Below are 25,227 nucleotides of genomic sequence, written 5' to 3'. Positions count from 1 at the left end.
ATATTAATAGCAATTAAATTACATATCGTTACAAGCATTCATTATACTCATATTTTCTTCCCTCAGTTGGCAGTGTATTCACAGCTAGCACCTGTGTCGCGTCTATATACACCGGCGACAGCCGTGCGCCACTGTTTGTCATCAAATTTGTTCCACTCGATGAAGCAACTTTTTCTCCGTTCCTTCCGTGCAGCCCCGGAGCAGATTACGAGCCCGATCATCGAGCCTAAGTGAGATCACGCGAACCGCGAGAGAGCTCGGCGGCAGAGATGCTCGGTTTCGCCTGTCTTGCGTTCCTGCTGCCCGTCTGTATCTCAGGTAAGCTCCTGTCTTCCGTGGCCTTGATCCTTCTCCCGGTTCTTGATGTGCGCACGCTCTTTGTGTCGCTTCCTCCCGCGCTGCTCCCACTACGAGATGGCCTTGGGTGCAGGCGAGTGCCCCGTGTCTAACCAAAGATACTGTCCTCTTGTCGCTGCACTTCAATGAGCGTCGAGAAGGAAGCAAGGACGAGTGCCGCCATCAATTCATCAGCGCGAATCAGAGCTGTCACATCCATGGGCGGGTACACGATCGTCGTTTGACTCCTAACGCAAGCTGACACACAGACTGTTGCTACGTCAATGGAAACCATGACGTAAAGCGATGATATAGTCCGATAACCATAGTCGCTGAAAAAAACAAGCACAGGACGTTTTTTTGTTGTTATTTTTTTCCTCAAATGTTTAGCGGACAGCACGCACTGGTTGCCATCCGTTCAGATTTGGCTGCCCGTGCACGCGGGAAATTCACAACACGCCGAACGGTTATTAAAGGGAAAGTTTTAATTCGCGGAGGACGCGAACAACTGGAAGACCTCCGTGCTGTTCTTATCTCGGCAGTGATTTCATAGTGTACAGCAGTGGTTCTCAACCATCGATGTTTCGCGGACCCCTTGTGGATCGGCGGAGATGATGGAGGACCCCGTTTGGGGTGAGGGGAGGGGGAAGGTATAGGGTAAATATAATAATAATTGAATAAACGGATTTAAGTAACGGCTAGTGTAAATTAGACCTTTCTTATTGACCTGCACACGAGTCGCCGAAAAACTGAAATATTTCTTCTCGACCGGGGAAAAAAAAAACTTTTATTGCCGAGCTTGACTGATGAACGCGGACCCCTAGAATGCCTTCGCGGACCTCGAAGGGTCGGCAGACTCCCATTTGAAAACCACTGGTGTAGAGGTTTACTTACCCGAAAATGTGTTTTACACATAAAGATGAAAAAAGGCGTTTTTTTTAAATATAGTTGTTTATGTGTTGATATTACAACCTTGTGTAATAGCACAGATGTCGCTCCAACAAAGCGAGCGGCTTTTAGAAGAACAGAAGAAGAGACGTGCATTGCCTGCCGATTTGTAACTTTAAAATTTTTGTTTAATTTTAATCTGCTATGGCCTACCAACTCGTATCCCTAGAACACGACGCACCTAAGGCATGTCAATAGTGTGATTAAATTACATCAAGATCACCAAGCATGTATGATTTGAATGATTTTTGGAGATACGGGCATGCACGTGTGTAAAATATATCAATGTGGCTGCGTCCAGGTTTCCTTTCAGAGAAAAGGCAGGAGCTTCTTATAGAAGCCGTCATCTTGACTCGGCGTCTGAATATTTGTGTTATTTCGCATTATGCGTAACCATAGGTATTTTTTCTTACAAAGGACAGAACACGCACCGTAATAAAACCCAATTTCCGACCACAAATAATGACGGTAGTTTACATCGCACATCACAAATTTCACTGAGATCATTGTTAGCGTTGTATGCGCGTGAAAGGATCAAATTTTTAGAAGCACTTCTGCAATCCGGAAATATGGGTATGTTGGAAAATGTAGGTATTAGAAGCACTTCTGCAATCCGGAAATATGGAAAATGTAGGTATTCTTTATTTATATTAATCAAATCATTTGTGTGTTTTTTTCCTCACCGGTACATATCGCGTCACAATAACAGGAGTGTTCCCTAACCAACTAAATTTACTTTTCCCATGCGCTTCAAAATCGAAACAGCGTTCTTACATGTGCTTCTCACAGCTATCAGACCTTTTGTTTTTAATTTAGCCGCGCATGGCACTAAGCCCAATACCTCCTGGTCTAGTTGACATATACGGGACTCCATTATTTATTTTGACACGTAATTAGCGCACCGCCGTCTATCCGAATGCCGTGATGGCGTCATCTTTCCCCGAAAGCCAGTAAGAATTGCACTCCGACGAATCCTCTATTGTCTACGCCGTCACTCGAGCTGCAGTCACATGTTTCCTTCCTCGTTTCTGATCCGGACACTTCGTCGCTGTTCGTGCTTAGCGAAACAAAGAAAAGAAAAACGCGTTTCTTGTTGCAGCTTTTTCTCCTTCGAGCTTCGTAAACCGCGTCGCATTTCTTCTTTGTGGGCGTTGTGTAGCGGGAGGGGACGCCACTGGCAAGCCTCTAGCCTTCCGAGAAAACTTTTGATCCACGGCCATGACAGAATTCCCCGATAGCGTATCTTCGTGCCTTTCTCTCGCTCGTTTTTCTTTCTAACTTTTTTTAGGGGCTCGCAGTCCTGAAATAGCGAAAGCAATGCGATGAGGACGCGGGGATGGAAGAGGAGGGGGTGGGCAGAGCCGACGTGTCACAAAACGGAGGACGGCGCGATGACTGAGAGCTCTGAGCGGCGGGATGAAGCGTGCGTGTGGAACGGGCTGCCTTCTGGCGAATGGACGGGCACACTCTACTCGGGCGCAGAAGACAAGAAGCCCCGGGAAAAGCACAAAGCCCGGAGTATAATGGCAGATGCCATCGTGATCTAGAGAGCAGTTTCTCCCCGCACGAAGGAGGTCTTAGGCGCGAAGCGGGCTTCGGAGGCAGGAAGGGGATAATTTGAAGCTCGTAAATCCTGTCGGAGGTTGTGGACGTCCGAAGAAGCGGTTCTTTGGTGCAGTCAAACAAGACACTGTAATGATAAAAAAGTGGGAACGTGAACAATTCTTTTTTTTTTTTACCGTGTGTCGGAAATTTGTATTGCACCCGGTCGGCTTTGTGTATGTGTGAGAAGTTTGGAGTGCTTTATTAGTCGAGAACAGCTGGGTGTCAAAATACACTTTGAGATTAATTTTTTATCATTATCACAGCATGACGACGTTTGTTGTTAATACCGTCCAGCTCGTTTCATATTGTTGAGATGTCCACTTGTATTTGTTTCATCAAGGTTTGTTGCAGTTCGCGCGAGTTGGAAGGAAATTATAAAAATATTGTGAGCATTCAATTTGTTTTGTTTCTGAAAGTATGTGGTATAGTGAAATACCGGTAACGATGTCCAATGGCAAAGGACATGAACACTTTTTGTATAATGAAAATGATTGAAGTGTTAAGTGAGGTGAAATCTTTAAGAACTGGTACTTGTATTTGTTTCTTCGAGAGTGCATACCTCAGATTGACTTCCGCTCCCCTTGCTAAGATAGCACATTACAAATTTTTCGCATTTATTTTATTAAATCATAGCCATAAGCACACTTGCAGCAGACATCGATGGTTCTTTTAAGGTTACTTATTGCGACCTAGAGCCGCTATATGCGGAAACTAAGCGATATGTTTAGTGTTGTAAATAAATCTGAGTGGTAGTTTATAATTAAGAAAAAAAAACACGGGTGCATTTCCTGCCTTCCGGGAGGGGCTCTTTTTGTCATTCTGTATAGGACAAGGTGAAGGAATATAGCGTAAGAAAGATAAGAAAGCTTTACTTGACAACTAAAGTTCACCGAAACTTCAGAAAGGTATATTTACGCGGATCTCTCCGTAAACCGTGTTCATTTTAACTTGTACATTGATAGTGAAATGTTATGTTCCTCTGTACTCAAATGGCATCCTTTATTAGCTTGAGCAGATGCTAAAACATAGTAAAAACCAAGAGAGTCAAGGTGCTCGAGGAAACAAATTTTGATTATCAACTAAACGTTTCTTAAAACAATGGAATCATGAAAATACTCATCGACATCAGCACTCACTGTGAAATTCAAATATTAACACCTTCTAACAAGATGGATTGCTTCCTCGGGAACCAAGTTAGAACTCTGGATGGCATGATTCCTTTCATTTTGACGTCATGCGCCTTTATTTTTTAATCTTATCATTGCCATTCTCTTTTACACTGCTCATCTACTGAAGCCTTATCACAACCGCAAACCAAGCTCTCGTTGCATAGACATTCAGAGCTTCAATTGTTTACGCGTCTTTTCAATAAAGTAAGCTAACACGGTTTTAAATGAGGGGGGGGGGGGAGGGAGCTTCCGAGCCTTGTTAACTGAACCCCAGCCATCACGAATATCATTATAATTTGGAGGTTTTATGCGCGTATTGAAAAGCGCTTCAAAGTAGTGCTGAACCAACGTCCCTCAGAGGCAGAGGAAAAGGGGAGAAGAGAGGAAGCCCGTCAGCCGATGTCGCAAAAGAACCGGGTGGGGGACCCCGCCGCGGCTGGCCAAAGCGGCTGGCCGCACTTCCCTCGTAATCTGCTCCTACTGACCTTTTGAGCCGTCGTCGTTATGCCGCTGTATAGCGCTTGCTTTTATCCGTTGACCGGTCATGCTATTGACTCAATCGCCCGACGTGCTGATTTTTTATTCTTTTTTCACGGGTCTGCAGAAGTTTCGGGGCACCGAAGCAGCTGACTCGCGCAGTTGCACGATGCCATACTCCCGCGTGAAGCCGTCTGCTTGCAAGAACAGCGTCAAAGGGATGGGTTATCGCTATGCAAACAGACGAGTCTGGGCCCAACAAATACACTGTATTTTTGCTTGGAGCGTGTTCCGGATAGCGCATATGAAAACAATGTACATACGGGTTTGGGTCCGAAGAAGGCTTGCCTCAACCCGACGCTTTGCCGACCATCTTTAGGAAATAAGGATGAAATTCAGCGCATTCAAAGGCACGCGTAAAGAGGAAACGAAACTAAGAAGAAATTATAAGTCGACTGTTCTAGAAAATTTTTTTACGTAAATAGTTGTGCGCACTGTCCTGGAAAGCCGTGATCATGTAGCCGAATAGCAGGCTTCAACTGGTTCTTTTGTGTAAACCGCCTGATATTAAAGCTTTTCTTTTTTTTATCTTTGAAGTGACCCTATTTTCTGGACCAATACCGCTATCCAAGATTTTTTTTTCTACTTCATTACTCACTTACTTGGGAGGGGAGGGCTTATGTTGTACTAACCGGTCAAGCTTTAGCCTGGACGTTTTCTTACAGCTGATAATACAATTTGAGGGCACATATTTTTTAAACGTAAACAAATGTTTCGTTATATTTTCCTTCTGTAGGTACGCATTCTCTTCTGGACTGCTTTTTAGAGATACAAAACATGTAACATTCTATTTTTAATGTAATTTTTTTACAAATTAAGCTGTGTTTTCTTTTTTTTTTTTGGTTCGTCCAGAGTTGTACAAGTTTCGCTTTAAAACTTTAAAATTGCCCAGTTCCCGTATTTTTTGCGAAAGCTTTGGAAAAATCTCCTGTGTCATGGAATGATTCTTTGTGCCGTAGGAATGCTATCGGACAAATGATTAGTATGCTAATGCAGAGGCACATTAAGCTTTCTGGAACTCGACATCAAATCGAGGGCTACCGGGTACACATTTTTCAAAAGCTGTAATTGCGTATTGATTGGTAACTAACGGGGTCCACTCAGTTTATCCCAAGATACTTTATCCCAGGACACTTCATCCCAGACACTTTATACCAAAGGTGTTTCATCCCAAGACGTTTGATCCCAAGATGCTTTATCCCATGAACATTGCATGCCAGAATATTTCATACTTTGGAGTGGCTCTGCCACACTTCATCCCCGGATACGTCATCCCAGGAATGTTCATCCCGGTCACTTCATACCAAAGTCATTTCATCCCAAGATGTTTCCTACCAAGACGCCCCATGCCAGTGGCATGAAATACCAAGGCATTTCATACCAGAATAATTTGGCGCACCCACGAGTTGCTGAGCTCGAGCAAGAAGAAATCTCAAGACTATTTTTGGCGCACCATCAAAGTCGTCGTATTTATGTTAGATAGGTCGCATTTCACCGGTTACAGCACTTAAATGAACGTCATTTTGGGGTGTGCATAGGAGTGCCCACGGACAAACTCGGTACTGGACTTCAGCGAAAGTCGGCCCATTCCCACTTAGAGCCCTTTCTTCTCTTTTTGATTCTTCCCTCTCATTCATTCACTTACTTCAATCCCTATTTGTAGTGCTGCTGCAATGGTCGGATTTACTTCTTATGAAAGCTGTATACCACAACAAACCGCAATACTGGGGATTGATGTCACTTGAAAACCGGCTGAAAGGTATCGTTCCAAGACAACATTCACCAGAAATATAAAAATTTAAAACGTTTATTTTACAATAACCCACCCATAAGAGCAAAATCTTAACAAGCCGCCAGAATTCGGGCTAATACGCCCTTCAGAGCACAGAATTTGGGCTAATATAGTCTTCAGAGCACACAATTCTGGCTAATAAACTCAAGAATCGCTAAGTACATAGCACGAGCACGCATTGAGAAAGCTGTCTGCGTCTCTGTTGTTATAGTCATCCAGGATTCGGCATAGACGCTTGTTAGACTGCTCGTACTCCTTCTTCGTGTACAGCGGTGGCTCATGACCCACGTCCAGCTGGATGGCCATCGCGTTTACACGGACGTGTTCGGAGAGAAGCGCATCCAACAACTTGAATACTGTAGGATGGGATGCCCCGATAGAATTTTGGAATACCCGGTGCCAGCTTTGAACGCTATTGTTGGTTCTGGGAAGGCTGACCTCTGTCACGCGCTTGCAATTCCACATGGATACTGGGAACCTTGGGTCCTTGTGGGGTCGACCGACCCAGGTATTCTCAAAGTAGTCTAGGAACTCTTGGTGCTGTTCCTTGCGTCCAAGCAAGTCCAGCAGGTGTCTTTCGAGCACGCAATATCTGTTGCAGACGTCGAAAACATCGCAGAAGCACAGTGCGATGAATTTCTTCAGGATGAGGTGGTAGCTGGAATCATCAATGAATCGCGTGTGCATGCCGAGCTCGTGAATTCGGCGCCAGATGCTTTGCGCGAAATGAAATAAGCATCCATGCACATCGACGTCAGGAATGCATTCCCGAAAAGCATTCTCTTCAGCCTTTTCGAAGTCCATCACTATTGTGTGCACCTGTCGTGGACTTGAAGTGGCATCGTCAATAGCCTCAAGTAGCATGGGCGTTGCTCTTCTGTACGTCGCTTCGCGCTTGCTCGGCAAGAGACAGTAAACAAGGGGAAGCACCTGCCTTTGTAGAGGGCTTGAACAACCCAAAGCTGGTAAAACATCTCTGGTGCTACACTAAATGTGCCGTCACACAACCAGGTTTCGCAGGTGTTTAAACGGCACAGGCCTGTGTTACAGGCGAAAATCATTATTTTTTTCGAGTCAATACAGCCTGTGTCCGCTGCGAGAAATACTTCAGGTGACGCTGTTCTTGTCATGCGCGGGTGTTTAGGTACAATTATATCTTCGATTTGGTGGGGAACTTGAGCTGCGCCATGGGCTTCGCGTCGAACTCTGTTCACCTTCCTATCCAGTGATGACAGCTTGGGGAGCTTCACGATAGTCGACGGTCTTGCCCCTTGTAGACAGGGGGTCACGACGTCCCGAGGGGTGTCGTGGGAACGCTTGACTGCAGTTTTGATCTCATTTTGTAAACGCGCCGCAGCGACATTCTCTGGGCTCGGTAGATGGCAAGAGTGGCCATGTGTCACAGTGGTCGTCTCATCTGCAGCAACAGCTCGTCCCCGGCAACCCTCCTGGAATTTCTCGCATCTCCATGCCGCCTTCTCGTCGTTGGTCCTGTGCTTGGTGTGCATGTAACCTTCGAAACAGAGCTTCGGCGATCCTCGACGAGAAGCCACAAAGGTGGCCATGTTCTTTAAACAAACTCGATGACAATTACTGAGTCGGGCCGGCTGGACTGTTCGACTGATGGAAGCTCGATGCCAAGTGCAGGACGGTCTTACGTGGCACGGGTGACAATAGAAGAAAGACGAAGTGCATGTGTCGGCTCCGCGCGTGCAAAACCAATTTTATAACTTCTTCTTCTAGGCAGAACACTTTTTGGTATAAAATATCCAGGTATGTAATGTCCTTGGTATGAAAGGTCTTGGGGTGAGACGTCTCGGGATAGAACGTTTCTGGTATGAAGTGTCCGGGACAAACAGTCCTGGAATGACATTACCTGGGATGAAGTGAGTGGCCCTTTAATCGGCTGAACCGTATGGACTATTCTGGCATCAAATGCCGTGGTATGAATTGCCCATGGTATGAACTGTCTTGGGGTGAAACATCCTGGGATGAAATGACTTTGGTATGATGTGTCTGGGATGAACTGACCTGGGATGAAGTGTGGTAGAGCCGTAACAAACATCGAAAACGCAGTAGAGGGTACCACTATCACGTTGATGAACCTTTTGTGCAGCTATTCGCGTAGTCTAAGTTCCTGGGGCGGGCCGGGGGGGGGGGGGGGGGGGTACTGTGTAGCTTAAACACGAAGGGACGTCGCCGTGGCAGAACAGCGACCTTGTCTCATCACTCCTTTCACCTCACGGGAAGCTCTCCCGTTGCCCAAAGCCTATTCCTTCAGACATCTTCAGCTTTGGTGAACAATGTAACCTGCACGGTCACGTGTCCAGCAGCTACCAAGCGTGAAAACCGATGTGTGCCGAATTCGTGTCCTCTGACGACGGTGGTGGGAAGAGTCCCGCTAATCCGGCCTGACGCGTCCCGTCTATAGACCTCCGTTTATTGTGAGCGTTTAAAGCTGCCATAAACAGCAGTCAGTACGTTCCTACATGTAGGAAACTGGCTATGCCGCGTCATTACCATTCGGCGCAAGCAATTCGTTGTGTCTGCCCGTATTACTGCGGGGGTTATTGTTCTGCTTTGCCAACGGCTAGAACGCGTACGTTGTCACGTCGAGGAATCTTTAGACAGGTGGCCCTGTAGTATCCCTCAAAAGATCTCGAAAAGTCAGAAACCGATCACGGTTTACAAGAGCAGAAGCCTCGACGCCCGACTACTTCCGCAAGCGACTGAGAAAGCGAGAATCGAGATGGTCCTTTTATGACGAAGTGACACGTCACGCGTGACTAGCCAATGGCATGCCGCTGCGGCGGTTGCTTCTGTTGTTTTCTTGTTTTTTTTTCGCGTTTTGTGAATATTTTAGTTCAAACGGTTGTGAAATTTGACCTCAGCAGGCACAAATACGTTAAAATCAAGAACTAACTCATGTTTTAGAAAAGCTCTTCAGCTTCCTTTTATGAAGCGCCTATTTTGAGAGATGTAGCTTGCGCCATGTCAACTAAGCTCGGAAAACGCACATTACCTCAGCTTTCTTTTTTGCTAGCTCCCACATTTATTTACTGTATTCTGCAGTGAGTTTGCCGCACAATTATGCTGGCTTTCATTGGACATAGATTATAATGAAACCATTAAAGCTCTCGCTTTACTTAACTGTGAAGTTACGCGACACTTTCTTTAATTGACAATAACTTGCAGCCTTGTAGTATATTTGTTACCAAAGGTTTTGTTTTGTTTATTAATCAAGAATACCTCAATCACCCACAGATGCTAAAATCATCGAAACCATAAAAACTACTTGACATAAACAAATGTTGGCATTGAAAGCACTGAAATGGTGCTGATTAGTGACAAAAACAAACCACACTTTAGCTTCTACCTCTCACAGAATCAAGCAGAGTGTCTACGAAGCCATTGCCGTTAATAGGAATATATGAAATAAAATCTTATGAACAATGGTTCACGACAACAACTCCTCGGGTCCTACATCAGCTTCGCTGCGCATTCTTCATTTTAAATGTCAGCGTACAGCACATAAACAAAAGAAAAATGCACATCGACATTCGAAGGTTTTGACATTCTGTTTACAAAAATATTCAAGAAGCTCGGACACTTCTTTCTTTTTTCTTTGATTGAATATTGATATGTCACGAAAAATCAAATTTTCTGCTCAGTCTGTTTGTATGAAGCGCATGGACGTGTGAATCAATCTACGCTAGTACAAACATTTTTATATTTATAAATTTGCACTGTCCTTTACGTTATTTAGTTAACGTTGAATTTCTCGTGACACTTGTCGCGAAGCGAACTCAGTTTGTACGTCCCAGGAAAAATATTCAAGTGCTGGCTACGTCTTTTAGTAATATCATTATCGAGGAAACATTTCTCCAGATTTAATTTTGTAAATTCGTTTGGGGAGTGTTTCCACTTGGAGAAACTTTGAGTTGAGTTGGTCGTCCCGACTAATCCGGTTTGCATAATGATTCCCGTAAAGAAGATCTCCCGGAACGGTCAACACTCTTCCTTTGGTACTTCCTTTCAACATGACGTCTTCGGACGATTTATTCCAATTCACTCTATAAGAAAACTGCTAAGAGTTTTTTTTATATTTTATTCTGTATTCAGACCATTGGCTCCTGTGTTAAGGTACACGACTGCATGCAGGCTTATTGCATTACCTTTTAGAGAAGCAGATGTTGTAAGATCAGAGATAAATAAAATGTAAAAACCACCTTCTTGCATTCACTTAACGAAAAATCGATCTGAAACACCGGCCATTTCTTAAGCTGTTGACGAAAGTTAACAGTTGCTTTGAAATTTTGTTCTGTACTTTTTTAACCACTCAGGGGCCCTTGTTTAGTACAAGGCAAGCAGGCGCTTACGGTATTCCTTAATATATTTCTGACGTATACATACACAATGAGATTGACGCCGAAATTAAAGTAGGTCCAAACGCAAGTTCTTGTGCCGTTGTTTTCGTTGCCTTACATAGAAGGGAAACTAAGTCTAGAACGGCAGTGCGTTTTTTGTTTTGTTTTAGTAAGTAATTCTGACAGCTTACGTCTAAAGCATCTTGCTCCGCACATACTGTTTTTGAGTCAGTGAGTTAGCCTTGTGGGCAACCTGGTGATCCAAGGCGTTAGACTAGGCTTCTCGCTTGTTAAAACGTTTTTAGTCATTTCCAGCGCGAAGGAGCCAAGGGCGCTTGGCCATACCACTGGCGCTCCCTCACTGATAATATGCCGGAGTAGCGTACACGCTGGGGCCAGAGCCGTTTGTACTGAGAAAGTTTGGCCAATGGATGGAGCTTGTTGTCCGCTAGAACCAGTGGATTTAGCGATAACACAAAATGGCGTCACTTTTTTGTCTTCTTTATTGCTGAGAAATCGCATAGAGTTCCTATGAGTCCGAGCCCCTTAATGGCGGACACTAGTAGTCGTTACCAGTTGTCAAACTGCGCTGCTGTGGTTGCCAGGTTGTCAAAATCTCCTTAGGAAGGCCAGACACTCTCAGTATAAATGGCTCTGGCTGGGGCTTTTGGGCCGCGGCGCGCGGCGGTGGCAGTCAATAAATTACTACGTGTTGTTGAACCAGCGCATTGTGCCATTCTTCGAGTCGGGTAGCAGCAAGGGAAATCCCACGGCCCTTATTTGGATAAGGAACATGTTAGAATCATAGTGCTTCGTAATACAAAACAAAATTCAACACATTATTTAGAATACATCAGAATAATATTATCACGGTACGTACTCCAAACGCATTAACTGCGCTCAACTGTTCTATCCAGCTTTTGTTTCGCAGAAAATTCGCACAATGCCAAGGAATATGGGTTGACGTTAATTAGGTATCCAACTGAACTAGTGAGTTAAGGATAAAAAAACTCCACAAAAAAATAACTTCTGACGACGCTGCCTTTTTGTATCTAACGAAGTGGCAATTTAATGTATAACGCAAAAAATGCCATACCTAAATTAGGTGTATAGCAGCCGGAAAGTTCTGAACCTCATCAGTAGAACCAGCTTTAAGAGAGAGAAAAAAAAATCATTGCCGGATCCGTCATTACTTGGATAACAATTTGTGGTTTATATTAACACCAATTTAATATGCCTGCACCGGAAGTTCAGGATTATGCTAAAAGCTTACTGGTTCATGCAAGAGTAAGTATGAAGTTCCCGGTATGTCCAGGAATGCCTATTTCAGCTGTCTTCGTATGTCACGTTCTTCTGAGTCCGCTAGGCGTATATTTAGACAGTTTGTAACGCTTCGAAAGAAGCAGAATTTTACATATATGGCTGTGCTGTTCGGCAAAAGATATCTGGCAGTCTACTTGTGCTGTCGACTCAAAAAAAAAGAAAAAAAAATCTGAGCGTTTTCAGTCTGATGAAGAAAAAAGAGCAGCGGAGCTGTACTCTGTGCCGCCATCTATGAGCGACGATGGCAACCAGACAAGAATCTAGCCGGTAGTCTGCTTACCGCCGTCGCTCATAGATGGCGGTAGTGGTCCAGAGGGTTGTGTCGAGATTTATTTGTCCACGGACACGAAACGAGGAAACTAGCCCTTAACAGCTCCGCTGTAAAAAAATATATATATATATATAATTTACCGTTTTCAAAAACCAAAATGCTTTAAGTATTTGGTCGTGGCGAAGTCGACGTGGTTTTCCGGGAGCCAGACTTGGACGTAGTTTAACTACCCCACTCAAACTACTGTAGTTTAACTACTTTTTCGAGTACCTTGGTAACTTTCAATTACAGCTTTATTTGGGTAATTAGTAGTTTAATTTAACTACGTTTTTCAGGTAACTACTTTTTCAGGTAAAAAATAAGACCGCAAAGAATTGCGGTCTTATTTTTTGTGTTGCGAGTGATATGGTTACACTTGAGTTGCATTTGTATTGTACTTGCTTTGTTGCTTGTTTTTGGTTTTTAAATCCAGGGTTCTCTGCATTAGCTAGTATTGTATAACATTATCTTTTTTTTTTCTTCTTCCTTTTAACATGTGTATACCTGTGTGTGAACTCGCATTGCCGCTGCTACTGAAACTTTTGTGGTGCTGGGAACTCGTCAAGCTGTCCATGCAGCTTTTTTTCCCAGCCCCCGCCATTGTAAAAAAATGGTAAATAAACATTGAATTGAATTGAATTGAACTTCTACTAAAATTACTAATTACTTTCGAAATGTAGTGCTAACTTTGCTCATTACAAAAGCTTGAGTACAGAAGTAAATAAGACGCCGGCATATGAAGTGGCATTCCCGAACAAGGGGCCCCCTCACATTCCGTTCCCACGTACTTATACTCGGCAGCCGTAGAAACTGCATCACAGGCGTCCTGGGCCCAAGGTGGCGACAAGCAGCCAAAACATAACACCGGAGCGCCCGAACGCAGAAAGAGATGCCTAACAAGCCTTGGTCGGGTATTGACCTAATCCGGTAATGCACTCAGGCGGCACGCCTTCAGCTGCAAGCATGGAAAAAAAAAAAAAAAAAAGCTCCGAAATTTTTCTTTCGCGTTGTTTGCTTTTAGTGAGTTCTAACTCAAGCGGTTTCGGGGTTCCACTGGAGACACAACTGGAATGACCTCGCACCTGGGCGACTATTCCCATGGTAGCCTCGTCGTCAGCGCATACTCCCTTGCAAAGCCGGACTCCCGCGCGCACAAACGAAAACGCGGATAATCCGTTCATTTGAGCAAGCACGTTCCCGCTTCAACCTGCAACTGTTCTAGCGAGGATGCTTGTTCACGTAATCCTTGGAGTCCTTCCGAACTTCCACGCCAGGAAGACCTCCTCTTCGGTGAGAACGATTTATTTCTCGGGCGTGTCAAGATACCGTAGTCGCCGACGAGGATTGCTAGTCACTATTGGGAGAACCTTTTGTTGGACCCGGCGTCAGCGGCAAAACATACTTCCTTTCAAATTTTTTTTTTTTTTTTCAATAGCGTAGTTTTAGAACTGCAACGAGACGCGCAGTCGTCCGGATGATCTCATCGTCGTGGCGCGAGACTTTACCCCTTGACGGTCAGGTGCACTCGCTTAGCGTACTCTCCGAACGTCGAGGGAATAAAGAGGGGCCAGTCATAACAATCTCAACTTGCCGAAGAAAAAAGAAAAAAGGAGGAGAGTTTGCTATAAAAGACCCTCTAGGCCAAGACAAACTTCACATGTTTCGTCATGGACACCAAAGATGCTGACACTCGCATACCCGACCCTGCACTGTCTGTTTCTGAAATTCAACACTGCCCTTAGCGCCACGGTGGAACGTCTTCTTAGCTTGGTTGTGGATGTCTTTAGGAGAAAAAGGGGAAAACTGAAAACTCCCCGATAAGAACTTTGAAAGACAATTGCATCTGCAAGCAAATAAACTATTTTGGTGAAAACGCAAACCATAAAATTACTGCATTTATTTTAGGCTCGCAGGATTTTTCACGGATCAAAACTGCTGCTCATTTTGCTACCACACATATATAAAAAATAACTTCGAAAGTAACTTCAAAGTAACTCGCTACTTTTTTACAGTAGTTATTAGTTTACTCAATTACTATTACCAATGCGTAGTTTCTACTCCACTCCAATTACTTCTGACATCGATACTCAGTAACTTAACTTAACTACCTTTTTTGAGTAATTTGTACATGTCTGCCGGGAGCCAACCCCGCCTATGTACGGATCGGGTTTTTAGCATACACATTTCTCGTTCAGTCCTCCTATTAGCTGGAAGGGGAAAAGTAAGTCTGAGATGGTTGCCTTAAATTACCTCCCTTTTTGCGATTGCGCTGATGCAATAGACCGATCTCACTACACGTTCCACGCATGCATGACACCGCCATAACTGTAGCTCTCAGAAGGTAGCCGCGAGTGCACGAGACAGCTCGTGCCGTCTCGTGCTCTGCTCGCGCAGGCCCACAGCGTGGTTGTCGCGCGTACAGAAAGACTAGTCTCAACAATGCATGATGACAGCGGAGGCGTAACTTAGCCGGTTAGTGATATTGGTCTATTGGATCAAATCATAAATCTACAAGTTCGTTCTTGCAGCTTTCTACCTAGTGGGGCATCTCTGGATTCAATCAACATGTATCATTAAAACAAAATTTAAACGCTCCCATGGTGTTCCAAGTGTTTTTGTATAATTTTTGTTTTACTTTTAAATACATTTGGTATTTCTTGCTCGATATATAGCAAACTAAACGACAACTGGGGTTTTCCGTGTCTCTGAAAATGAACACAACCGGTTTCATATGTGCCGCCAGACGCTTAGGGAATAGCATGAAAATAGCGAATTGTCCATAAAACTGCACGATACGTTAAGGTACTTCCAATTGCGTTGGCGTAGTTACAATTTAAACTTAAGAAACGTACGGTGTGGCGAGTCCCCAGAATTCCGTTGTCGCTCTGCTGCCTACGAGATTAGGATATTAGTCAATAATATTTCCAAATAACAAATCTCGGCCGGTTCATAATACTTAAAAACTAAAAGCGATGCGCTGCAATTTTTTTTTAATCCCAGCGAGTAAAGTATATTTGTTTCAATATTTTCTGTCCAACCAACCTTTATACTTTGCCTTCGGCTCTTCTGACAAGGTGATATATTATCGATTAACACTATACAGTGTTCCAGTTTTCAAACAAACATACTGCTGCTGCTGCTGTCTACTGCCGATAGTCCATGGCACCAAGCGCAAGAGTAAATGGACAAAGTCAGCTTGAAGTTAACTAATGTTACTTCTGTTTGCGAGTCTCGGCGTTTCGCGTCAACGGTAACACAAAAGTCTGCAATCACAGCATTCCTGGCCTTTCGGTCTTTTTCGCTCCACTTCTTGGCCCAATTATAGAAATTTCCCGTGTTTTCCGCGTCGTCGTCACATTGAGAATTGCTTTCCACACCTCCACTTGCTGTTGCCGTGTGCTTCTATTCGACGTACGTGATCGTTTGTGCTTTCGGTCATTTTAGTTTGTGCAACTTCCGTCCTAAATCTTATTTCCTACGAACCCAGCTACCTAGTGAAGCTAAACTTCATTGCATTTTCCTTAGTCACCACATTCCTCGTAGCGTACCTTGTGTCTCGCTTTGTGTAGCACCTTATCTCGTGCTTAAACCCTTGAACCCATCGCTTGCGTACCTAATTTATGAAGTTAATATTCATGTCAAGGTTCGAAATAAATTGCATGTAAAAAGTAAATAAATATTTATAAATGATAATGGCATCATAAAGTGTTTGCCTAGCTTCCTTCAAGGGGAAAAAAAGTCTAAAAACCGTGAGGCTACCGATACGGTAGTAATAAAAATCCGGCTTTTACAATTACTGTTAATAATAATTAGCGCTTAAGGCTATGTGGAGGGTACCGGGATGTTTAAACTGGTATTTAAAAAAAAAAATATTGAGTTGGTAGGGAGAAGGAACTTCTTCAAGAAAGGGAGACTGAATTTGTATCATTGCACGCCGACACTCGAACAGAATATGAAGTAAATTCAAAGGACGCTAGGCTCAGAAGCGCTAAAGATTGAAGCGAATTGGCGAAAAAGTTATTCCGATCGAAATTTTTCGAAGAGAATCAGCAAAGAGGGGCTCATAAAATGTGCTAATAAAAAATTTTAACCAAAACCTTCTTCACCGACTCTAACCCGCCGACATTTTATAAAACCTTGTGGGTTATATAGATACAAAAATAGAAAGTGTTGAACATATGAAAAGTCAGGTAGAGACCAAGCAGTTAAAGTTAACTTTTTTTTCTCCGATCTTAACGTTATCAACATATCAGTTGGTTTATAAGGTAGGGAAAATAACAGTTCATATGTCTCAGTATTTTCAGATAAATGCCCCCCCCCCCCCCCAAATAATAACTACACCAATTTTGATATAAAATTGGCCTATGCCTCAAAATGCCATATATTTTCGTTCAAACGAGAATTGATTTGTAAAACATTTTGCTTTAGGCCACTTTGCTTTGAGTAACTTTTAAATAACGTCAATTACTTCGAACAAAAACTTTTCAATGTGAGCCACTGCTGAAATGTTGGGTCAGGCCACAGTAGTTCAGACATTTGCGTCGACTGCGCCCACAGCAACTAAAAATGACAAACGACAGGGACCCGGCGACAAGCGTGACTTGCGATTTCTTCACGAAACCACTCGAGGCATCGCTTAAGCTTGACTATGTTGATACTGCCGCTTAACTCGCTTTGCGAGATAAGCGGCAGTACTAACTACGATAAGAAATTTTTCACCTCGTGAGGCAGGTGCGGCACTCTGTTGCATAAATGCTTCTGACCGGACCTGGTGTCGGTCACCGGTTCCTGAGTGTATGCTCTTAGAATTGCAAACCACTATTGAGTAGCTTGTTGGTGCTGAAGGAATGGCGGTTGTGTTAATGACTATCCGTATACAATGTATGAATATGTGAAGGCGGCGAGCACTTTGTTTTAAAAGTTCTGTCGGACGTCGATCTTTATTTCCGACGGAGATGTGAGTTCATGACTTGCAGAAGATACTCAGCCCAGATCGTCATGTGAAACTGAATGCATCAAAAAGATATAATTTTAAATGATAAAATTGCCGAAAGAAAGTAGCGAAAAATGACGATTGATGCCCATTTTCTGGTTGGAAACTAAAGGGGCATGTTTCTTGCACCACGGAGTCTCCTGGTGCCTATTTTGTGTTAATAATAAAATGTTTATAAGCAATTTCATTCACATTATGCATTCTTACTGCGTCACGGAAGCACATTTGCACCTGTCTGTAAGATAAGGCAGTTTATAAAATTATGTACATTACCTTTATTTAGTGAAATTGAACAAATATAAACACTAAACAGATATACTACACCCTCATTATACAATCTGAAATTGTCCATATGCTTCTGCTGGTTATCACTATGTACTCATATAAGTAGCTCTTTATATCAATCCCGCGAAACGCCAGCTGCAACAAATGAACTACAAACACATCGCCAAACAGCAAAACTAATCAAAATCACTACGAACAAAAACGACCAATAAATTACGTATAATTATAACTCGAAACATGTTCTACGGAGAAAAACAAATTCACAAATGGTTCAATGCAACCCAGTGCATATTTAGTCTTACTGCGTACAACTCAAGGACGCGGTGGTAAGGGGCAGCGGGACATATCCTCTTTCACGGCTAAGTCGAAGGGTCCGAGTCGCCTTGAGGAACCCGTTGCAAACGTTCGCACTGGATACTAGAGACGTTGAGCGAGGGATGACTGTAATTAACGGCAAGTCGCAATTAATGATGGACGATGCAGGCTGAAACCGACGACCATTTACCATGCAAGCGGCCACAGGGCTCCCCCATTGCCAGTTCGGGAACTCGCCGCTCGTCCATCATTCCTGTCATCTCGTCGCGAGAGCGGCACAATTACGCTCCAAGTCTGCTTGAGACAAGAAGATTAGTGAGCTTGCTTGTTTCAGAAAAATAGAATAAAATAAAGGGGACAGAATTGGCGCGATGAAGCACGCACCACGGGACACACAACAATAGCTGCGGAGCCGTCGCTCGACACGCTTCCGTCTCCACGTAGCCTCACTAACAATCAGTCATTTATTCGCTGACACGTGTTCTCATTTCATTTCGTTTATTGTCCTTTAACGTCCCGACGAAACAGTACACGCAGAGGAAGCGATCGAAATGAAAACGTTTCCTCACAAAATAGCTACTACCGGGACGGAAACGCAATAACTGTTTCTCCTACTCGCACGTTGCTCTGTTTATAGTAACGTACTTAGAGTGTACATACGCATATCAAGCCACGTAGTCGCATAAAACGGTAGTGTGTATCTTTGGAATGCTGCGTGTCTTCGACAACGGCGTTTCTGCAAATTGAAATTCCGCTCAGTCTCGAAAGGATGGTTGATCGCAGCTTCATGAATGCATATAGACTTGAAACATGTTGTTGTTGCTGCTGTTGTTGTTGTTGTTGTTGTCTTGTTTTGTAATACAAGTGTTAGCTTCGAACGATTTCTTGCGGATTTTGGGAAGAGTTACATCAACGTTCAGCTTATTATCAACTTTGAATAAAAAATTATGAGCACGTCTGGGGATCTGCAGTTTTGTACGTTAAACAAAGCGGAGGCGAAGGAGGGGTGGGTCGGGGGAGCTTGAAAGTGTCGGCAAGGGACCGTTAGAAGTAAACCGAGCTACAAGGGAGATTCATACTTTTCGAGCCTTTTAATGCTGCCAAAGTTTCTCATTGAAGGGCGAGATGGAGTGGCAAAGTTACGAAGACAGTTCGTCTGATTTCGAGTGAAGTTTGATTGTTTCAGTTTTCATTTGATGGTCATATACTTCTCAATGTTTTCCAGCCACAAGTTCATTCAAGTAACTTCAAAACGTTTAGTAGAGACTAAACATTATATGTGGAGCTTATGTTTGATTGGCACATTTAATTAAATTGACTACATCTCCGCATAAACACCCAAAGATCAAAAAGGGGTAGGATTTAGTATGTTCATAAATACGAGGCATTATGTATTCGAACATATTCAAAACTTATTTTCAGTGTTCCGAATTTTAGCGTACTTTACGAAGTATCCTCACAAAGCTTTCATAAGAAAACAGTGTTTGAAACTATTTACAAATGAGGTTTTCTTTTTGGCATGTTTTTATAGTGACATTTTATAGTTCCCTTTGTAACAATGTGTGTGCATATTACACAACGTTTTCAAAACAATATAAAAAAAGTTATCGCTACGAAAAACCTTTAGCGTGTTAAATAACAGCGGGGAAAGGTTCTATGTAAAATATTTTTTAATACTTTGTATAAAGCAGAAAGATGTTACATAGTTCAACAGACATAGAAGAGTAATAGACTCCTTTCGAACGTCTGCCCTGTGTTGGAAGCTGTGGAATCCCCATAGAATGGCGGAATGTGCCTATGCCCATACACCAATTTCCTTGTACCACCATCAATTGAATAACCTTGTAATTTACACATAACTTTTCGCTTTATTCTGAGATTACGTTATGGTTACACGTGTTTTCTTTTTTGTGATTATATAATGCACAACCTCAGCTCCGGTGTCTCCCTGTACACGGCATTCTCGATGGAATTAGCTAGGATTGAGCCAACGACGCAAACCAATATGTCATCCTCCTACCTTCTAAGTACTGAGCTCGGATAATAATTTTTGGCCATTTCATGCGCTTTTAGGTTTAAGCTCCGGACGTATATTTCTGAAAGGGCCGGGGCCACAGCCGGTCCAATAAATACGCCTGGACGTTGAATGTATTTTTGCTCATCAATATTTAGCACTGTCGGTTTCAGACACAGTTCAAGTATCCTTAGAAAATCATTGATCTCAATACCAGACTGAGACTGGAACCGAACTAAATTCTCCCCTAGAAATGAGCAGACCCTAGAAAGCAATATGGCTGGTTGGAGTGAATAATACAAATCCTGATATCCAAGGAAAAAATCGTGCAAACTTTACCATGAAACGGTTGAATATCTTATATCAAATCTATGGAAGAACCCAGTGCGAACGGGCCTCTGAAATCTAGAGAAAAAAGACCATTCTGAATAAACGTGGAGACAGTTTTTTGCCACGTGCCATCTCCGTTGATAACTACCTTCAGAGGAAGGTCAACCTTGTGATTTTTCAAAATGAACTTAATGTCTTTCATGTTACCTTTTAGTCTTGCAGCCAAGGACGTAAAGTGACTGTCCTTAAAAGTCTTCATTATTTCCCTCTTGTTTCGACCTAGATCACCATCAAAAGATCGAAACAACCCAGGAACAGCGAGGTTACATTTATCCTGAAATTTACTGGAAAGCAAAACAGGAAACAGCCCAAATTCTTTTTTTTTTTTCGGGAAGCTTCACCTTTTTCTTTCTCTTCCAACTATTTCCTAACCCGGGTTATTATCCTAAAGTTTCTAACATCTGTCCTGTACGAAGAATCTACTAAGAACGACATTCCCTTAAAAGCGGTCGACACAACTGTACTTTTCTCTGCTGGTTTTGACACAGCGTTTGAAATAACGTTAATCGCAGAACAAATATCTAAACGAGAGGGCTTAATACTTACGCAAAACTTCGGACCATTGGCTAGAAAATTCACAGTTGACCTAGCAAGCTGTACGCCAAAAGGATTTACAAGCGCAGTTTTCATCGCGGTAACCGTTGACAGGAACCCAGGTTTCGGTGATTTGCTTGTTCTTATCTTCTGCCTCAGGGACCGGAAAGTTGAATGACAGTTTTTCAAATTCACTGCTTGCCACTGAGTATGTAAAGTCGAAGCGTGAAAATGTTCTCCAATGAAAGCGGTCCACAACTGATCGGCGAGTTCACTCACAGGTCATAGATAACCTCTGGTGCAATTTTGAAACAGTGATCTCTGCTGCAAAACTGAAACAATTCGAGATCTGGGTGTTTACTCTGACTCAAATCTAAAGTTTCGCTCTCATGTAGAGACAACGTTTCATACTGCAATGAGAACACTAGGAGTGATCAGGCGTATAACGAGTGAATTCTTGCAGCCTTTTGTTTTTATCACACTCATTAAAAGTCTTTTCAGATCCCGCTTGGAATATGCATTTGTAGTCTGGAACGTGCCGGCAAGATCAAATGAAGCTTTATTTGACCGTGTTTGAAAGAAATTAGCCTACATAATGATGATCGAACTTGATTCTTTCGATCAAGTACGGTTCAAATATCATCATACCTTCGATTATTTACTTTTTGAAAACCGCCGTACATGACGAAAAATGCCCGTGATATATCCAAAAAAGCGTGGCTCTTGATTTTCGCGGATGATGATGATACCGTGTCTCTAAAACTCACAAAAAAAAAAGAATACTACATGTACACGTGACGAGACAAACAGTGTAAGTATTTCTGGAGCACAACGAACCTGCCTCTGCAGCGTTCCGCGAGGACTGGGAACCAGATGTTGGTTGCACCATTTCTCCACTAGGCGCGGTACCGTAGATGCCGACAAAGCGCTCCAATTGCAAACCAAAACTTAAAAATCCGTCGAAGTTCTGCTGTTTTCCAGAAAGCTGTAAAATGCAGCGCGTGCCTTCTATCGCACATCTTTTTTTTTTTTTTTTTAGTGTTGTTTGATGATGCTCAGAAAGTTTCCAAATTAAACAATGCCCTTAAACTCAATATTCAAAAAACAATAAATTACGCTAAAATAATTAACAACTTAATTAACCAGAACTTTAATAATTTTTCTTAATAGGCGCCTGGCCTAGGATGACAACGGCACAAGCCTTTGTTTGGTGCGATGTGTAGTTTTCACATCGAATTTGTCCAGCTTTAACACCCTGTATATATATTAATATATATGTAAGTATATATACATTAATATATATACTGTATATGTATATATAAGTCAAAGATGCGTACTGTAGGAGTCACTAATACGAAGTTTATTACGACGTTTTGAGCGGGGACCGCTCTTCATCAGGTAAGGAGTGTACAGCCCGTTATATATATATATTACGTTATTACATTGCCATTGACAAGAAAGTAAAGCTCACCATGAGCTTTAGGTTTATTAAATGAATAATACAACCTTTCACGTTGGCACTGACATCCTCGCCTTACCTTCAAGCTGAAATAAAAGTAAAAAAAAGTCACTAGACTGTCACGTACACTATTGTCTGTGTAAACCAAAAGCTCAAATCGCTAGCGCCGGTAATCTCCATCTATTCTGACAAGCGGAGCTCATTATTCACGCGCTGCCACGCTTCTTTTTTAATATCTCGAGCATAAGAAAGCGTAGCATCTTCGTATAGAACACACGGACACGATGGATGATTAATCAACTTGTATGACTGCAAAAGTCGCGTCTTTCCAATGGCGCGATAAAAAGAGAAACGGTATTACTTGATGTCACGCAGTGCACTAAAGCTGAGACTAGGTACTAGCTTTTTCAATTCATTAAAATATAGCTTGTCACAAAATACCGGAATATCACAGCAGAAATTTCGGAGTTCCCGGCCGCCATATACCGAAGATATCGCCCGCCCATGGAGAGCTTTTCTTCGCTGTCGTCGCCCATTCGCTCCCTATAATTTAGAGTCACTTCTGTCGGGATGGGAGACAATTTATTCGTATTAATTTTAATCACAGCATAAAATGAAAAAGTGCACACTAAAGAGCGGAAAAAAGAGGAGGGGGGAGGGGGGGAGGAGTAGAGGGAGTACGGCTTCGAGCGTACGTATTCCGCCCCTCTGATGTTTCGTCTCTCCCCCCAATCTTCGAGCCGGGTTTTCGTGAAAATTTCTCTTCAATTATCTACTTTTGCCTTCCCCCTTGTCTTGCCGGCGATTACAAAAGTACAAAAAGAAAAAGTGAGCCAGGAAGAGAAATGTTTTGTTACACCCCGCCATATTCAGATCATCGGAGTGCCCAAGATAAATTCGCCCGTTGAGAATAGCACCCAAAGCTAATAGGGTCTCCATTTTTTATTACTTTTTTTTACTGAAAGGAGGTTTATACTTGTTATCAGTCGTGCTGTCGCTTTGTGTATTTTTTGTAAGATCTATGTCTATCTTTGCAGGGCTAGGCGTAGAATAATAAAGAATGTCTTCTTTTTTTTTCTTAGTTTTTATGGAAAGGAATAGAAATAGCTGGTGCTTATCTGGGAAGTTGTGCCTTACAATCGCAGGCAAATTTTTATTGACCCACTGCTAGCGCCCTTTATAGTGAGAAGGAATGTTGGTGGCGGCGAGCCCTTTCCTTCGTGATTGGGACAGAACCACGTGTGCGTTAGTGCGAGGTGTGCGCGGCCTGTGTGCCATTTACTTTTTTCTTTATATTATACGTAACAACGTCTTTTTTCTTAAAATTTTTACTTCTTCCTGTCTGCAAAGATAACATATTTTCGAAGTCGCACGAATACCACTCCAGGAAAGGCAACGAAGTACGAATAAGAACCGTGCGAAGTGAGAAGGGACGTTAAGCCTAACAACGAAGACAGTCAAAAACAAGTCTTCCAACGCGGCCAGCGCGGCCGACTCAGGTGAAACCGTCTATCAGAGCGATGTTATCACCATGCGTGAACTTTTGGGTGTGATTATGGAAAAGGACAGTTTACTGGAAAATTTACTGTAACGATTCACAACATCAAGGACGCCGTCAGCAGCACAGCCAGAGCGAAATGAAACAAGCACCGTGAGTCACCCATCAGATTTAACTAAGCATACCGGTGTGCTGTTAAAGAAAGTGACACCCAATGGCGAGTTTGCCCTTATTTGACTCGACGACACGTGTAGCTTAGATTGTCTCCTCTGCGCCTCTGCTGCAGCACGATGTGGCACGGAGCTTGTTTGGGAGTCAACAACCATTTATGTGTTCGGAAACAGCAGCATTCTTGTGACTAACAGAATTAGAAAATGCAAGACCAACACAGGGGTAGACGGTGTTCTCGGAAGGTACATTCTCATTCTCGTGGTCCCGGAAGAAGCCTAGATCGTGGAATTGCTGATCGGACGAACATTGACGAAACTAACCTACTTGACGTCCGCAATGTTGCCTTCGTTTCTGCCACAAGAACGACTACCCGTTTGTCCAGTTGTAACCATTCGAGAGTCGGCAGAAACTTCAGCTGGAGTCGAGTGAGGAGTCCATCCTACAGAAAGACAGGATCAACTGAATTACTCTAACGGCAAAGCAGAAGCTGGCAAGCCCCGTCGTCTACAGACACAGTGGACAAGGTGTTCTGGTAGACATGACACTCGGCGAGGTCACAGTGCCTATGTGTTCTGCCAGCCTTACGAGACAGCCATCCGGAAGGGATAACCTGTTAGTAAAGCATGGCCAGTTAAGGTTTTGAAGGTGGACATCAAGATTGTCATAAAGTTCCCAGCGAGCGACAACCTATTCCGAAGACGGAAATCAACGTTGGACCTACAGTGACACAGGAACAATAGGCAGATCTGGTGGAAGTACTGAACGAGTTCAGGGAATGCCTCGCAATGATTCTGAGCGAATTGGGCTGTACGCCGGTGTCGGAAATGAACACATTTTCACCTCCGGGTAGCACCCCTCTTTCTCTGCTGCCTTTACGGACGAATGCTGAAGGACGAGAAACGATGTGCAAGAGGACTGGGAGGATCTCGGAGTGGTTACAAAGACGAACTCTCGCTATGCCAGCCCTGTGTTGGTAGTGGCCAAAAGAACGGAGAGACGAGACTGGTAGTCGACTACAGAAGACGGAATTCGCAGCTAACTCAGAAATCACAAATCGTTCGTTGGTACGAAAGGAACCCGAAATTCGTCTTCACTATCAAGCACACCGACCTGGTACCGAGATTATGCATGTTGACTCCTTGAGTCGGCAACCTGTGGAAGACTCGAACGGTACCATGGAT

The 25,227-nt window shown here is 43.3% G+C and overlaps 1 protein-coding gene across 1 annotated transcript in view; it reads left to right on the top strand.

Annotated features, from left to right (window-relative positions):
- The window catches only part of LOC8031537 (hemicentin-1), a 620,814-nt gene that overhangs the window by 70,498 nt on the left and 525,089 nt on the right, over window positions 1-25,227 (top strand). The window contains exon 2 of the mRNA XM_042288501.1: window positions 194-318. Coding sequence (XP_042144435.1) covers window positions 270-318 — 49 coding nt within the window. The 5' untranslated portion in view covers window positions 194-269. The remainder of the gene's footprint in view (window positions 1-193; window positions 319-25,227) is intronic.

The sequence above is a fragment of the Ixodes scapularis genome, unplaced genomic scaffold (assembly GCF_016920785.2).
Source record: "Ixodes scapularis isolate PalLabHiFi unplaced genomic scaffold, ASM1692078v2 PGA_scaffold0__279_contigs__length_252992795, whole genome shotgun sequence".
Taxonomy (NCBI): Eukaryota; Metazoa; Arthropoda; class Arachnida; order Ixodida; family Ixodidae; genus Ixodes; species Ixodes scapularis.
This window is presented reverse-complemented; position numbering and strand designations above follow the sequence as displayed.